Source organism: Prunus persica, chromosome G3 (genome assembly GCF_000346465.2).
Source record: "Prunus persica cultivar Lovell chromosome G3, Prunus_persica_NCBIv2, whole genome shotgun sequence".
Taxonomy (NCBI): Eukaryota; Viridiplantae; Streptophyta; class Magnoliopsida; order Rosales; family Rosaceae; genus Prunus; species Prunus persica.
In genome coordinates, this window is record NC_034011.1 from 23,852,167 (window position 1) to 23,866,578 (window position 14,412).

At 36.2% G+C, this 14,412-nt stretch overlaps 3 protein-coding genes across 7 annotated transcripts; 2 read left to right on the forward strand and 1 right to left on the reverse strand.

Moving 5' to 3' along the window:
- Positions 149-4,256, forward strand: LOC18781723 (transcription factor BIM2). Of its 5 annotated transcripts, none has more exons than XM_020559397.1 (8): positions 149-405; positions 517-598; positions 718-802; positions 1,559-1,628; positions 1,744-1,836; positions 2,522-2,934; positions 3,509-3,638; positions 3,850-4,256. In XM_020559397.1, exons 2-8 carry the CDS (start codon positions 535-537, stop codon positions 3,955-3,957), a joined length of 963 nt encoding a protein of 320 aa, XP_020414986.1. In that variant the 5' UTR covers positions 149-405; positions 517-534; the 3' UTR covers positions 3,958-4,256. The 5 variants fall into 5 exon arrangements, with proteins under 5 accessions (XP_020414986.1, XP_020414984.1, XP_007215702.2 ...); XM_020559395.1 differs by having other exon boundaries at positions 191-405; positions 706-802; XM_007215640.2 differs by having other exon boundaries at positions 191-405; positions 523-598; positions 706-802.
- Positions 5,645-9,167, reverse strand: LOC18782375 (uncharacterized protein At1g04910). Its single transcript, XM_007215205.2, has 8 exons — positions 8,205-9,167; positions 7,834-7,901; positions 7,640-7,725; positions 7,374-7,527; positions 6,996-7,285; positions 6,701-6,905; positions 6,455-6,612; positions 5,645-6,330 (listed from the first exon to the last, which is right to left on the reverse strand). The coding sequence occupies exons 1-8, from the start codon at positions 8,500-8,502 to the stop codon at positions 6,084-6,086; spliced, it is 1,506 nt and encodes a 501-aa protein (XP_007215267.1). The 5' UTR covers positions 8,503-9,167; the 3' UTR covers positions 5,645-6,083.
- Positions 12,530-14,346, forward strand: LOC18781975 (U3 small nucleolar ribonucleoprotein protein IMP3). The gene is made up of 4 exons (XM_007214990.2): positions 12,530-12,756; positions 12,860-12,967; positions 13,485-13,559; positions 13,859-14,346. Exons 1-4 carry the CDS (start codon positions 12,623-12,625, stop codon positions 14,088-14,090), a joined length of 549 nt encoding a protein of 182 aa, XP_007215052.1. The 5' UTR covers positions 12,530-12,622; the 3' UTR covers positions 14,091-14,346.

Below are 14,412 nucleotides of genomic sequence, written 5' to 3' on the forward strand. Positions count from 1 at the left end.
TCACAAGAAGAACAATTAGCCCAAATTATGCCCTGGTGGCTGGCGGGTCACATTAGTTCCAGTGGTGGCCACTACCAGAATGAATAAATCAGTTAATTAAGGTTTAATAGTGGAATTAATTAATATTAAAAATAATTAAATATTTGTTAAGGTCTTTGGTTTTTAAGTTACTCGTTTAAAGAATAGAAACAGTGCCACCTAGGGCTCCAATTCCATGGTTGTCTTTACTGTAACAACTGTCTGTACAAAATCCAAAATCCAAAGCTCCGCCAACAAGACCACACCTTTTTAACTATTTCCAGACCCGTCGGACCCAATTCGGGCACTCCCCTTCGACCAGGACCTCCCGCATTTCACTACCGCCACCGCTCACACTCGCCGCACTCTCTTACAAACTCCTCCTAAGTACTCTCTCTCTCTCTCTCTCTCTCTCTCTCTCTCTCTCTCTCTGTGTATCGTCATATTGGCTTCATTTTATTTATTTATTTAGGGATAAATTTATTATATTTGTGGCAGTTACAGTATATATCGGAGATGGCGAAAGCTTCCAAGGGCCACCACGATGAATTTGAAGACGATGATGAAGAGTCTCATGGAGGTATCTCTCTCTCTCTCTCTCTCTCTATGTGAGCTAGTTGTGGCTGCCTTGAGAAATGATTTTTTTGTTGTTGCTGTAAAGGAATGAAGCTAATAATGAATTGATAGGGAATTTGGCAGTGAAGGTAGAAGGGCAAGGCAGGGAAAAGAACCGGTCCAAGCATTCCGAGACTGAGCAGCGTAGGAGGAGCAAGATTAATGAGAGGCAAGCTCAAAGCCTAAGCCTTTTTTTTTTTTTCCTCTTTGCATTAAATCACTCCTTCAATTTTTCTTTTTCAATTCTGCTTTGTACGTGTTTCCAGAGCTCGAAAATTATAGTTAGAATAAGTAGAGGGAAATTGGTTTTGCGTTGGATATGTTATAGTTGCAGTAAAAGGTCTCTGTGTTTTCATTTTCTTTTTTCCTTTCATTTTTCAGACAAAATGGGGCCTTACCAATTGCCACAATGTACCTACAGGAAAAGTTGGCATTATATTTTCGTAGATGTCGTACTTCAGTTGTGTGTTTTGTTGAATTTTGTATTAGGAAGAGAAAAAGAAGAGAGTTCAGGGTGGTAAAGGAGGACTTCTAAGCTGTAGAAAATTCTCTTACAAGTATTAAAAACTTTAAAAGTTCAAAAATTTACAAAATGTTTGACCTTGTGGGTACACAATTTCAAGCCTATTTGGCTATCCAAAATTGAATTTGTCTATTAGTCATGCAGGTTAGCAAATTTGAGGATCGAATGTTTATTTATTTATTTATTTATATTCAATGAAAGCATTATGTGTTGACTTTTAATTGTAGTCTTTGATCCTTTTCTTTTTTGGTATTAAGTTAGATTGTTGGCGATATGAAGATTTTATCTTTCTGTTACTGTTGTAACTCTGTTTGCTGCTCTTTTATGCTATGCGGGTCTTTCTTTTTAATAGCATGGGCATAAACTCTTCACTCACCTGGGCAATACATATTTCTGAGGCAGATTTCAGATGTTGAGAGATCTCATACCCAAAAATGATCAGAAAAGGGATAAGGCCTCATTCTTGTTGGAGGTACACATTCCATTTGCACTCTGCTTATGTGTTGATAATACTTTACCCTCATTGTCATATTATTTTGATAGAACATGCTCTGTATCATATTCAAATATATTGTATCTATATGCAGGTTATAGAGTATATACAATTTTTACAGGAGAAGGTAAATTTGTATGAGGGATACCAAGGATGGAGTCCAGAGCCCACAAAATTGATGCCATGGGTATACTCTAATGCTTGATATCTGTGTCTGTGTGCGAGAGTGTTGGCTTGGTTAGATATGCATGTGTTATGGTCTTGGAGTCATTATCCTTTATCACTTTTGTATGGCATTGTCAATTTCAATAGGTGTTACTTTGACACTTGAAAAAAGTGTAAGTGCTGGGCCTGAGTATGTGCATTTTGAATATCTGCATGTGTTAGAGGTACTTCTTATTGGCATGCACTAAGAGGCATGTCCAACTAGAGACAGAAGAACCTTGCCTTTATACCAAGAAAGTTAGTGTCAGACTTTATCTTTTGCTATATGTTTTTTTGTGTGTATTTTTCAAATTAATAGCTGGAAGGTGCAATTTATGCCCTTTATTTCACCTTATGGGTGGAAAAAGAAAATTGGAAACTATGAAACTCTGTTGTTCCCTTAAATCATAGCATGTATATGGTACATGAACCAACACCAAATAGACGCCTGCACACAACAGTTGCAACTTGCACCAAAATCCAGGTAGAGAGGATTTTTACTGTTACTGAAGAACAAGATCATACCTGAGACAACTGCAACCCTATATATTTGTATGTGGGCGTATTTAGGATTTTCGGAGGTTACTTCTGATATTAAGAATTAGTATGACTCGTAACAGCCCGCCCAGTGGAAACTTACCAACCTACCATTTATTTGTTTGCCACAGAAAAATCATAATAGGCCTGGAGAAAATTTTGTAGATCAGTCTCAAGTTATGAACAATGGTTCTGGTCATGAGAATAATGCAGTTGTCTCTCCAGCAATGCTCCCCAACACCCAGAACTCAGTGGAATCTGACTTGGGCTCTGGCGTTGTTTACAAAGCATTGGATCACATACCTGGGTTAGCTACTCGATCAGTTCCTAATGTGCAACAACAAAACATCTTTGACCCAATTGGGAGTGTTGGACTACCCACACAACCTCTGCAGGAATCTATTTCTGATGCTGAGAACATGACTTCCAATCCTCCATACCAATTGTGGCAGGGTATAACATCTACAACTGCTTCAGACGATAAACTGAAGAAACAGGATGAAAATAGTGGATCTGGTAGCATCTCAAGTGCCTACTCTCAAGGGTGAGCTTCCACAAAGATCTCTTGATAACTTTATTGTACCAGATGCCAAGCTATTGTTAAACATGTTTATTGTGTTGGAATAAATTTCCCTGGTTGTATTCTATGGCAATCATGCTTATCCTAGGTTGAGATTTTGAGTTCAAATTTTGAAAGCGTTACCAGTGGAGACTAGGAATAGGAATTTCATAATTGCCTGAAAATATTGTCAAAATGTTCAAATAAGTTTCCAGGAGAAGCCATATATCAATGATTAGTACTGATAATATGGACAGTAAGGCAATAAGTTTCCAGGAGAAGCCATATATCCTTTCATTCTTCAAAATTGGCTTTAAGATGGGTTAGCTTTTAACATTTAAGCCATGATGGCTGTTTCTTTTATTTATGTTGTTGTAGGATATGTTGGATCGTGAAATCTGTAATGGTATCACAAACTATTGTTTTCAATGCTTACGTATTCTATCAATTTTGTATTTTGAAGTACTCGATTTGCATAATATAACAGGACTCTTATAATCTACTTCATTATGGAGAGATATCATTTTGCTGTTACTGAGTTAGCTTTTGTGCTGAGCAGGGTTTTGAACAATCTGACACAGGCACTGCAATCTTCTGGTGTGGATTTGTCCCAGGCCAGCATCTCGGTTCAAATTAATGTCGGGAGTCGAGTAGACAGTGGACTGACATCCATGGCATCTAGTTCAAAGGTTGGTTTAGAATCTTCAACCGTTGCGTTAAACCCCATCCTAAATGTGACTGCTGCATCAGCTACTGATGTGTTTTTTTACTATTAAATGTGAAATCCCGTAGGCATTTTAGCACATTGGCGGACAGCATGTCTCCTATTTTAGTCTTGCCATATGGACTAGTGTACTGGCCTCTGAATTTTTTTCCCCTTATTTTTTTATATTTGTTCAGGCACAATTGAACCAATCCTTGAACAATCAAATGACACAGACCCAAGTAAGCAGTTGTGATGAGGACTTTGAACCGGCTCATAAGCGGTTCAGAACAGGAGAAAGCTAGAGTATCTGGGTTCCAGTTTTTCTTAATTTCCTTGTTTTATTGAGGGTGAAAGGGGGTTGCTCTTGGGCAGGTCACTTTTTGTTACAAAATTTCATGGTCCACAGACAACTAGGTCGAAGTTCAAATTGTATATGGTTTGTGCTCCTTGTGCATGAATTTTCCTAGATAGACGTGTTAGATATTCTTTTGTTTGTAGTTTGAAGTTTCAGATGAATGATTCCATGCATTGTAACAAGAAGCGGCTCTTATGTTCTTTTCTGCCTTTTAATGAATTTTTTTACATATGAATTTCATCGCCATGTTCTCTTTTCTTGCCTCCTCCTTCAATTAAACCTTAATTGCTTATTAAATGGATAATGGAGTTTTGGAATTAGCAGCAGCTAATTGTGATTTAGAATTTGAGTAATGTGGCAGGGTAAAATTGAGATAGTCTTGTGATCTGAGAATAAAATTTGGTGAAATTTTCAGCGGCTCTAGCGTTTGCTTGTTGAAATTCTATATGCTTGGGGAATCTATTTCCAATCCCAATACCCATAATTAAAGCTGCAACGTTATCAAAATGTGAATTAATCGAAGAATGAAATAACATCAAATGGGACAAATGGATGGCTTTTCACCAACTTCCTTCTCCCCAAGTTTAAATGGACATTCATGAGGGACTTTGAGCTTTCAGTCTTTCACCTTTTTGGAAATGGTTGTGTGCTGCGAAAGCCAAGTTTAAAGTGCATGAATGGCAGCACCCATATTCATTGAGTGGAAGTAGAACAACACCATAAGTGCGTGTCCATGTATTGACTAGATACTCTAGTTTCTCAGTGGACGGTAGCTTCTTGGATCACACACCAAGTTTTCTTGGATCACTCATTAGTATTATTGCTATGCTGCTATCACCTCTTTCTACTAACTAATTAACCTACTTCTTTCATTTTTCTCTTTCTCGCTATAAACTAAAGGATTAGGATCTACCTAATAAAAAAGTGTCTTGATTTGTAAATTATTGGTTTTATGTTCGAACCCTCATGACACACATGACATGTTGATAGTGTGTATGAGAAATCCCCCTATCTTTTGTTGTTTAGACTATTGCTTGTAATTAAAAAAAAAAAAAACTAAAGAATTTTGAGAAGGACAATAATCCGGTGACTTTCAACCATTGATACAATGAGACCCACATTTACATCAATGGCCACGGACGAGTGTCCCAAACACTGCTATGGACTAAAACCACATGCTAAAAGAACCTTGGGATGATGAATAAGTTAATACTATTGTTATTCTTCTTGAGTAGTAAGTGGGCAATAATTTTGGGATCGTATCATTAAGTATGATGTGTTCTTTATTCAACTTTTTGGAAGCATGGAGCTGGTGGACTATAAGTTTTATAATACGAATTATATTTAATGGCAAACTAAACAATGAAGGAGATACAAGGTTTGGTGCAGAGTCCTAGCTAATTGAGGACATGAAATGATGGGGATTATTTGCCAAACCCCACCATTTATATGTAGGCTGAAACATCAGCTTTCCAGGTGCAAAGTTGTTGTCAGTTTAAGAGGTCTGGGTTCAATTTTTATAAGCATTTGCGTCATGAGGCTTGACCTCCACCACTCCAATAGGGAGTTTATTAGTTTAGGCATGCCTAATTCATGTGGTGAAATCTGATTTAGTACCAAAAAGTAATTTAATATTATCAGTGGCATCATCCAGATGATATGACCACAATTAGTTTATCAACACTAGATTCATTTACAGAGAGAGAAGCAAGGTGAATATCTTGTTGCAATTACAGAAGTACATGAGGGATTTTGAGGTAACCATCCTAAAAACTCTCGTCAGGAGAATGCAAGATATTCCCTAATTACAATGAGCTTATTTGGTATTTCACCCCATAAAATCTGATTTATTAATGAAAATTCTATAAACTCCCAACTGCTTTCTGAAGAGCATCCAAGCAGAGGCTCCAAGATCAACCCCAACCCAATTATCTGTACATGACACTATCCTTTGCTGTATTAACTTAAGACCACAGCATAAAGTAGCCCCTAATTACTGCTTGTATAAATTCTCAATGGCGCATCGCATAAGTTAAAAAAGAAAAAAAAAAAACATGTATTTAGCATGCAAGATCATGTGCTTCTCAATGGCTCATCTAACAGTTGTAAACATTCATGCGGATTTGAGTAGAAATAATCTTCTTCCTTTGGTTTATCTGCAATAGAAACTCGTTTCTTCGGCCTCCCCATCCGATCAGCATGAGCTTCCTTTACAATAGAAGAGAACTCATCCCAGCTCAATGATCCACTACTGAATTGTTCTATTAAACCAATCAGAAGTCTTCTGTCCAATAAAACAGTCTTTTTGAAACCTAAGAATCTGAAATATGAAGAAGCCAAGGAGAAACATTATCTCAGATCAAAATAATTCTAAGACCAAGCAAGGGGCAATTAACAACAAACATCTTATCTGGCTAGAACACTAAATACCAAAAGAATATTACCTCCGATGGCCTTCAACAACTTTAGCCATATTTCCATCGTATGTAGGAATAAATATATCACTCTCTAGGGAGACAAGATAGTCCAATGCTGCCCTTTGAGAAGAGTGGTTTGGGAAAAGCCTCAAGTCCGAAGGCTCCAGCAGAGTCTCTTTTCTGACCTGTTCCATAAAGTTCAGGCAAATTGTAATGGAAAAGCCCTATGATGTATAATTGTTGGAACGGTTGCTTCTTCTTCGTTCTACTTACCAAGTTAGGAAAAGCAGATTTCAAACTTTCCATCCTTCTGTTTCCACCATATATTTCTCCAGCAGCAATATAAATTTGGACATTGTGGTCAATACCAAGTGCAACCAAAACTAGAGCAGTTTCCTCTGGTGTTAGCGGGCACAAACCTTCTAGCCTTTTCATTTCAGAATTTATGTCTTTTATCTTCCACAAGGGGTTAGCATATCTAACAATGTGTAAGATCCCATAATTAAAAGAGGTTGATAAGCAAAACAACTAAAGATGCACAAAAGAACAAAACTAAAAAAGGACCTACCTCATTCTTGTGAGTTCTTCTTCCTCATCATTGTTGCAACCATGACTACAGCCAGAGAATGCCAACATATCCATTTCATATCTGAGATGAAGGGCCAGAAAAGGGCCTTTTTCTCTCAAAATTCTGAGAAGCTTTCTGCCAATTTCCTCTATCTGGGAAGTGAATCTCAGAGCATGGAAATTAACTCGGCAGCGCAACTTCTGAACCTCAAGAGGGAGCCCATTATTAGCTAACCGAGCATCGGTTTTATTCAAATGTACTACTTTATACTTCTGCACCAGAGGTAGGATCTGTTGGCAAACACCTCTAGAATTAGTGAGAATGGTCATAAACCGAAAAAGAAAAAATGATGCTCAAATACTTGTCTTTTGAACCAACCTGATGAAAGTAGTAGGAAATGTTGGACCAACTAATAGGTGGCAACGAGTATACAGCTCTTTTCCTGACCCTTGGCGGCAGTTCCTTTAATATCCGAACCTCATCTCTCAAGGATGCAATGAAATGATCAACATCAAAGATGTCTTGAAACTCACTGCCACAATAAGGGGAAAGCTTAGAACCTAGATGTTCCCCATTCTCATTAGGGGCCTTTACAATGAGAACATCCTTTCCTTAAAATTTTAAGGGAAAACTAATTAACCTACCTTGCCGCCCAAAAAGAGTTTTTATCCAGCTCTGGAACAATAAGAGTCACATTTAAGTATCTGGCAATTGCAACCATATCACAGATCTGCAGCAAAGTGAGAAGTGAGAAAAATAACATGGTGGTGAAATAGCAATAAAACATCCATCTAAGATAAGAATGTTCATAATTGTGATGAAGGAGCAAGCAACTCACGGCGGCTCGCATTTGATTCAGTCCTCCATTGCAAGAAACCATGAGATAACCATTATTCTTGTAAACCCCTGAAATAAATAAAAGTAGTTCAGAACTAACAAACAACATTCGAATTCCGAACTTTTCATTGAAAGAGAGTATCTATAATGGAATAAACCAATTACCAATGAGCCAAACAAATTAAAATCCACATGAACAATGGAAATACATAAAAGAGGTCAGCATCTTCAAGAAGATTATCATTCTACATCAACTGTTTGGAATGATATTAAAGTATGATTGTTACTTCGGTTGCCTGAAACATGAGTTCTCTAAGTAGTAAATTACACACAAAAGCGATCAAGGTTTTTATTAACAAGCTCAAAACTTACTTTTTGGTGGGAGAGCAATTGGGATTGGAAGCTTAACCAATTCAGCATGCGCAGGCAACTCTAATTGAGTGCAGGGAGGACAAACCTTGAACAAACTTGGCCCCCTTAACAACCATACTCCAACCAGCTGAACTGCAGAAGCCCACACCAAAGCTGTAACAATCGCCCGAATGATCAACAACCATGCGTTCGTCTTCAATATCGAACTCTTCAATTTTTTAACTCTACCCAAGAACTTAAATCCCATCTTCCCCTCTGATCTATAATCACACTTCTCAAAGTCCTCTGCTTTGCACATTGTAATTTGTAACAGATCAAAACACCTTCACTAACTACTGACCATCAGAAAACTGAACTCTTCAAACACCAAACTTATTGCAATTCAACACAATCTTTGATAGACAAAGGTGATGGTGATGCTCCAATGCTATCTGTGCACAAGACAAGGTGGTCCTCCAAGAGTTAATAACATAGTCGAAACGCCTCGAAAGAATAAAGGATTTAAACTTTCTTTAATTCTGATGAAGTTGGCACTAAAATAATCAATAGACCAACTCTCAGATATTTACTTCGAACCACCCAAAACTTGTCACCTATGACCCTCCACCAATACTCATCAAGACCCAGAAAGCAAAAATAGAAAATTTTAACTAAAGCTTCTCCAAAGATTTCAAAGAATGCAACTTTACGCTTAATCTTTCCAAACCCAATAATCACTTTGAGTTGCTCTTAATTTGCCGGTAAGATTCCGGCCAATAATCCGGCGAGAGTCGCCGGAAAACTTGTAGAATGTGGTTGGAGAAAGCAGAGAAGCACAGAGCGGATGAGGAAAATAGCGTATAGTTTCAATGAGAAACAGAAACACAAAAAAGTCTGCAATCAAGGGTCAAGTGACCGCATTTATAGCAAGCCGGGCCAAACTAGGATTTCACACCCTAGAGAATTAGAACTCTGTTCACCGTCTCCCATTATATTTTGTTTTTATTTACATAATTAAACTTTTATAAACACTGATATCACTATCGTTTCTGCTTTAAACACCAGAATACATACATACATGGTAGTAATGGATATAGATGGACTCAAATACAACTCACCCCAAGTTTTTTATATTTGGTTTTAGATTATTGTTTGTTGGGAGGAAGTGGATTTGCAACCAAAATCTAATTACAAATTTACAAGTCAGCAGACATGAGAGATAATAAAGTGTAGTGGTATAGATAGACCACCATACTTTATTTAGTAATTATTTTCGCAGCAAAGTTGATGGATGCACTACACTGCAGTTGTTTTTGCCGTAGAACTAAAGTAATTGTTTTGTTTTGTTTTTGTCAAATGTGTTTTGACTCTTATAAAAAAAATAATAAAAGAAAGAAAAAACCGTCATTCTAGGTAATCTTCCATTGTGGTAAAATGGAGGTACAACTTGAAAGATTGATTATTTTACCTAACTACTAGAACTTTTTCATTCACATTGGTCATTCAAATGTGTATAATGTGTTGAATAAGAAAACTGAAATGTATACCATATGAGATTATGGAAGCTTATTCAATATACAATCATTGTGAGCACGAGTACACATTTTTAACCATCCAAATATAACTAACCATGAGGTTGCTATTTCTTGTAAAATTTGTGCCAAAAAAGTCATGCTAGGTTACCATTTGGATAGAAGGTACAGCAAATCTTGATTTGGGCCTTTTTATTTGCTCATGTCGTTGTGGTAATGTTATAGGTAGATAGAATCTAACAATTCTTTACAGCTGACTCTGGTGTGAAATTAAAAAGAAAAAAAGCAGAGTTTGCATTGCTATTTTATTGTTCAGCATTCCCTCAGTGATGGGCAACTTGCAACTTTCTTTTATTGATTGGCATGGGCAGAGTCCTACTGATGTCCTCTCACCACAAGTGGACATTATACCAGTACAGCAATTTACTCTTTTATATGAGATGGAGAGATCAATTATTCTAAAATGAATAAAATACCAACAAATAAATTTAAGAAAACAGAGCATCTGACACTTTTGGCCTTGTCAAAGCAAAGTCATGCTCTGTTTTTTCTTTTTGTTTGGAGAAAGATATGCAGTCTTGGAGTTTGCAATTGTGACAAATCTCCCGTGATTGATTGTATCTGTTATTTGACAGAGCAATTTGCTTCTTGCATGAATATCACTTGATTTTGGTCTCTCAAATAAAAAAATGCAATAAATAACATTGTGTTCATTAGAAACAGCGGCATCTTTTGGCCAAAAGAGAAATAATCCTACAACTGTTTTCTTCATATTTGCTGTGCTACAACAAACAAATGAGCGGTGCCCTCATCTGAGTCTTGGGCAAACAATAAACTTCACCATAAAATCAAGCATATAAAGTGTGTTTTTTTTTTTTTCTCCTTTGTGTCCACATGATGTATTAATAGTCACGGAGTGAAAGCTATAATATTATAATTGCTCATCATCACAATGATTGGGTGAAATAATCAGTAGAGCAATGATGGGGTTATTATTATAATATGAGGGTAGTGGTGGTCTTTTTAGTTCTATACTTCCATGATTCTATCTTCATCAAAGAAAGAGATAAGTAAATGTGAGCTGATTTTTCCACTTCTTTTTTCTTCATTTACACTTTTTTTTACTTTTTAATACTTTTAAATTAATTTTGTTCTTTTTTTTATCTTTCTTTTTCATATTCTATCCTTATCCTACATTAATTTCTTTTTATTTTACTTTTATATTATTTCTTTTTCTTTATACTTAATTTTCCAACTTGCATTTCATTTTCTTTTCTTTATATTTTTTATTTTTCTTTACGTCGTTAAATGAATATGATAATAAATTTTTATTTATTTAAGAAAACCCATAATGCGTAATGAAGTTAATAAAAAGTTGAATTAAACATTAGAGAAAAAGAAAAGAAAAGAAGGGCGTAGTAGGGGAGGGGACGAGCTGCACAACGATTGTAGAAGTGGAAACAACCCAGCAACCCTGTCAATCTATATCCCCAGCCATTTTCCCCACTGACACCCAAAGGCCCCAACTCTCCAAGCCACACTTACCTCCCCAACTCCAATCCACCCACCCACGTCTAATATATATAATAAAAGCCCTTGTAGCCTTACCACTACACAATGGTCATTCCCACTTCTCCACCTTCTGAGTAGCTCCTTTCCTTCTCTACTATACTACGCCCTTCTTTCCTTTTTCTTTTTAAGTTTTTATTTTTATTTTTTCTAATGATATATGATTGAATTTTTAATGTATTTTAAAATTAATTCCACTTTTTATTAACTTCAAAAAGCTTTATAGGTTTTCAAAATGAAATAAAAAAAGATTATCATGTTCATTTAGCGGCAACTTTAATGGAACAAACCAAATTGATTAATGATCTTAAACATAGGGATTAAATTGGCCAAATTAAAAACACATGGATTAAATTAGCCAAAGTGATAAAACACATGGACTATTTTGACATTAAAGCCAAAGAAATAATATAAAAATGAAGTAAAAAGAAATTAATATATGACAATAATAAAGTAGGAAAGAGAAATAACGAAAAAGAAAAAGAGTAATAAAAAAATATTAAAAAGCAAAAGAATGTATAAGTGGAAAAAAGAAAAGTGAGAAAATCGACTCCAAATAAAACTGTAAAAGGGCAGCTCAGTACATTAATTACCACAATGTTTATGTCATTCATAGAGAATTTAGCATATGCTCAAAATCCACTGATGTCAAGTACTAAGATGGCCTTCATTATTTTGGTGCATTATTTGTGCACTGAGAGAGTGGAATTACTATGTGTGTTTATGGACATGAGTTTCTACTCTCCAATGATGAGTGATAGTCAGATGGTCCAGGCAAATTGACTTAGGATCTGGTTGTTGATCAGTAAATGATCTTTGCAGGGCCTCTCAGCTGCCAAATAAAATGGGCCTCATAGTTTCTTTTGCATTAATTCTTACAGCTATCATCTTCACTATGATAAATGTTTCTTTGGGCGAATGGAGGTTAGACCAGTTAGTCAAACGAAGGCAGTATGCCTGTCCTATTATATTTGAATTCGAACAATCTTTTTCGCACATTGGAGTAGTTTAGAATTATTGCTCTTGTCAAAAGATAAATATTTATTTAGAGTAATTATAATTTGTAATAAGTGAGGGGACAGGACCAATTTGGTATGGGCTTTGATTTTTTTGGGCTTACTCAAAGTTAGGTCAGAAACATAAAGCCCAAATTCTAAGGCCTAATCCAAATTTTAAATCTGAAATTCAAAGTAGTTAAATTTCATGAGTCATGGGATTGTGGCCCAATTTCTTTCTTCCCAAATTAGGGTTTAGCAAGCTACTTTTTTCCTCATCCTAGGGTTTTAGCACCTCTCTCTCTCTCTCTCTCTCTCTCTCTCTCTCTCTCTGCGCGGAAACATGAGGAAGCTGAAGTTTCACGAGAAGAAGCTGTTGAAGAAAGTGAACTTCTTGGATTGGAAGAGAGAAGGAGGTCACAGAGAAGCCCAGGTTCTGCAACGTTACCATGTCACCGGTCGTGACGATTATAAAAAGTATATAATATTTGTATATTTTTTTTAATTTAATGTCATTTTTATGGTGTCATTGGTCGCTCAATCTTAGTTTTGTTTTTCCCGATTGAAAATTGGAAAATAGATATTCGGGTTTATGCCGGATGGTGCAGAAGCTGGTGAACATATTGAAGCAGATGAACCCAAACGACCCTTTTCGGATTGAAATGACCGATATGCTATTGGAAAAGCTGTGAGTTATTTGTTTATTTACGTGCTACAGAAATTGTTCTGTTAGGGAGTATACTGCAAATTTTGTTTTTGTTTTTTGATGCTGAATAAACTTGAATTGGTATGTTCACTTAGAAGTATTAACCTTTCAAAGCTGCATAGTAAAAACCCATAACAAGTTATCAGCTTTTTGTTAATTAGCTCTAAAAGTATTTTTCTGCTGGACATTATGTGTTATGTGTAGGTGATAGTAGTGTTGATATCGAAAATGAGAAATTTGAAGCAGTCAAATGTATTTCATTGCTGTTTGATATGAAGAGAGAAGTCTTTGGGATTATTCTCTTGTGTAATTTGTTGTGGAACTGAAACCAAAAGTGGTTCTAGTTGCAGATGGCTTGACTTTTGCATGATCCAGATTCAATAGATTTATCTTTGTTTAGATGCATGGTACAAGAATACTGCAGCGCCAATGGTAGATCTAGTATCATCTGTGGTTTTTAAAGTGTGATTCATAGTTAAAGGGTTTACGTTGATGACAGGTACAATATCGGTGTGATACCATCCAGACAAAGCTTGGCATTGTGTGATCATTTATCCGTGTCATCCTTTTGCAGGTAATTTTCAATTACTCCATTACAGGACTTGCTTGTCATACCTTGACGGGAAAATGTGAGAGTGAATTCTTATAAACTATTGACAAAAAGTTTGCAACAAATTAAAAGGTGTCCTCTTTGCAATTGCTATTGGCACTACCTGGAGGGTAATACTAATTTGTTTGAGTATAGTATGAAAATCCTTACATCTTTCTTGTGAGTCATGATGGCTTACCACACACAAGGAGGAACAAGAACTCTCTTCCAAATTTTTGCATGCACCGCTCTTGTTACTTTACTGACGATGTCTATGTTTATAGACGTAGGCTTTCAACTGTGGTGGTCCGATTGAAGTTTGCTGAGCACCTGAAGGAGGCTGTCACATACATTGAGCAAGGGCACCTCCGAGTTGGTCCAGAGACTGTTACTGACCCAGCATTCCTAGTGACAAGGAATATGGAAGACTTCGTTACATGGGTGGATTCATCAAAGATTAGGAGAAAGGTTCTGGAGTACAATGACAAGTTGGACGATTATGATGCAATGAACTGAAATTAAAAGGCTTGTGTGCTAATTTTAAGGTTCCTTTGTCCCCTTCTGAAGAGAAGCGAATTCTTATCTTGCATTGTATATCATGTATCGAACACCTCACAGAGTTTGCTGTTGAGCGCCAAATGTGGCATTTTTGTGGCTGAATACTATCAACGTTTTTTTATCTTCATGTTGAAATGTATTTTTTTTTTAAATTTCCGTATGAAAACTGTTTTTTATTGTACATGTAAAATCCTTGATGCTTTTTTTATTACAATGCGCTCCTATCATGAAGATGCAAAAAGGCAGAAGTAGTTACTCATATATTGTTTCTCGACATGGA

Excerpts from the sequence above, each read along its gene's own strand:
- LOC18781723 (XM_020559395.1), top strand. The coding sequence starts at position 535 with ATGGCGAAAGCTTCCAAGGGCCACCACGATGAATTTGAAGACGATGAT. Across the intron at positions 599-705 it reads TGATGAAGAGTCTCATGGAG|GGAATTTGGCAGTGAAGGTA; the intron begins GTATCTCTCTCT and ends ATGAATTGATAG. Across the intron at positions 1,629-1,743 it reads AGGCCTCATTCTTGTTGGAG|GTTATAGAGTATATACAATT; the intron begins GTACACATTCCA and ends ATCTATATGCAG.
- LOC18781975 (XM_007214990.2), top strand. The coding sequence starts at position 12,623 with ATGAGGAAGCTGAAGTTTCACGAGAAGAAGCTGTTGAAGAAAGTGAAC. Across the intron at positions 12,968-13,484 it reads GATATGCTATTGGAAAAGCT|GTACAATATCGGTGTGATAC; the intron begins GTGAGTTATTTG and ends CGTTGATGACAG. Across the intron at positions 13,560-13,858 it reads TCCGTGTCATCCTTTTGCAG|ACGTAGGCTTTCAACTGTGG; the intron begins GTAATTTTCAAT and ends CTATGTTTATAG.
- LOC18782375 (XM_007215205.2), bottom strand. The coding sequence starts at position 8,502 with ATGTGCAAAGCAGAGGACTTTGAGAAGTGTGATTATAGATCAGAGGGG. Across the intron at positions 7,286-7,373 it reads TTTCCTACTACTTTCATCAG|ATCCTACCTCTGGTGCAGAA; the intron begins GTTGGTTCAAAA and ends GTTTGCCAACAG. Across the intron at positions 6,613-6,700 it reads AATCTGCTTTTCCTAACTTG|GTCAGAAAAGAGACTCTGCT; the intron begins GTAAGTAGAACG and ends TTTATGGAACAG.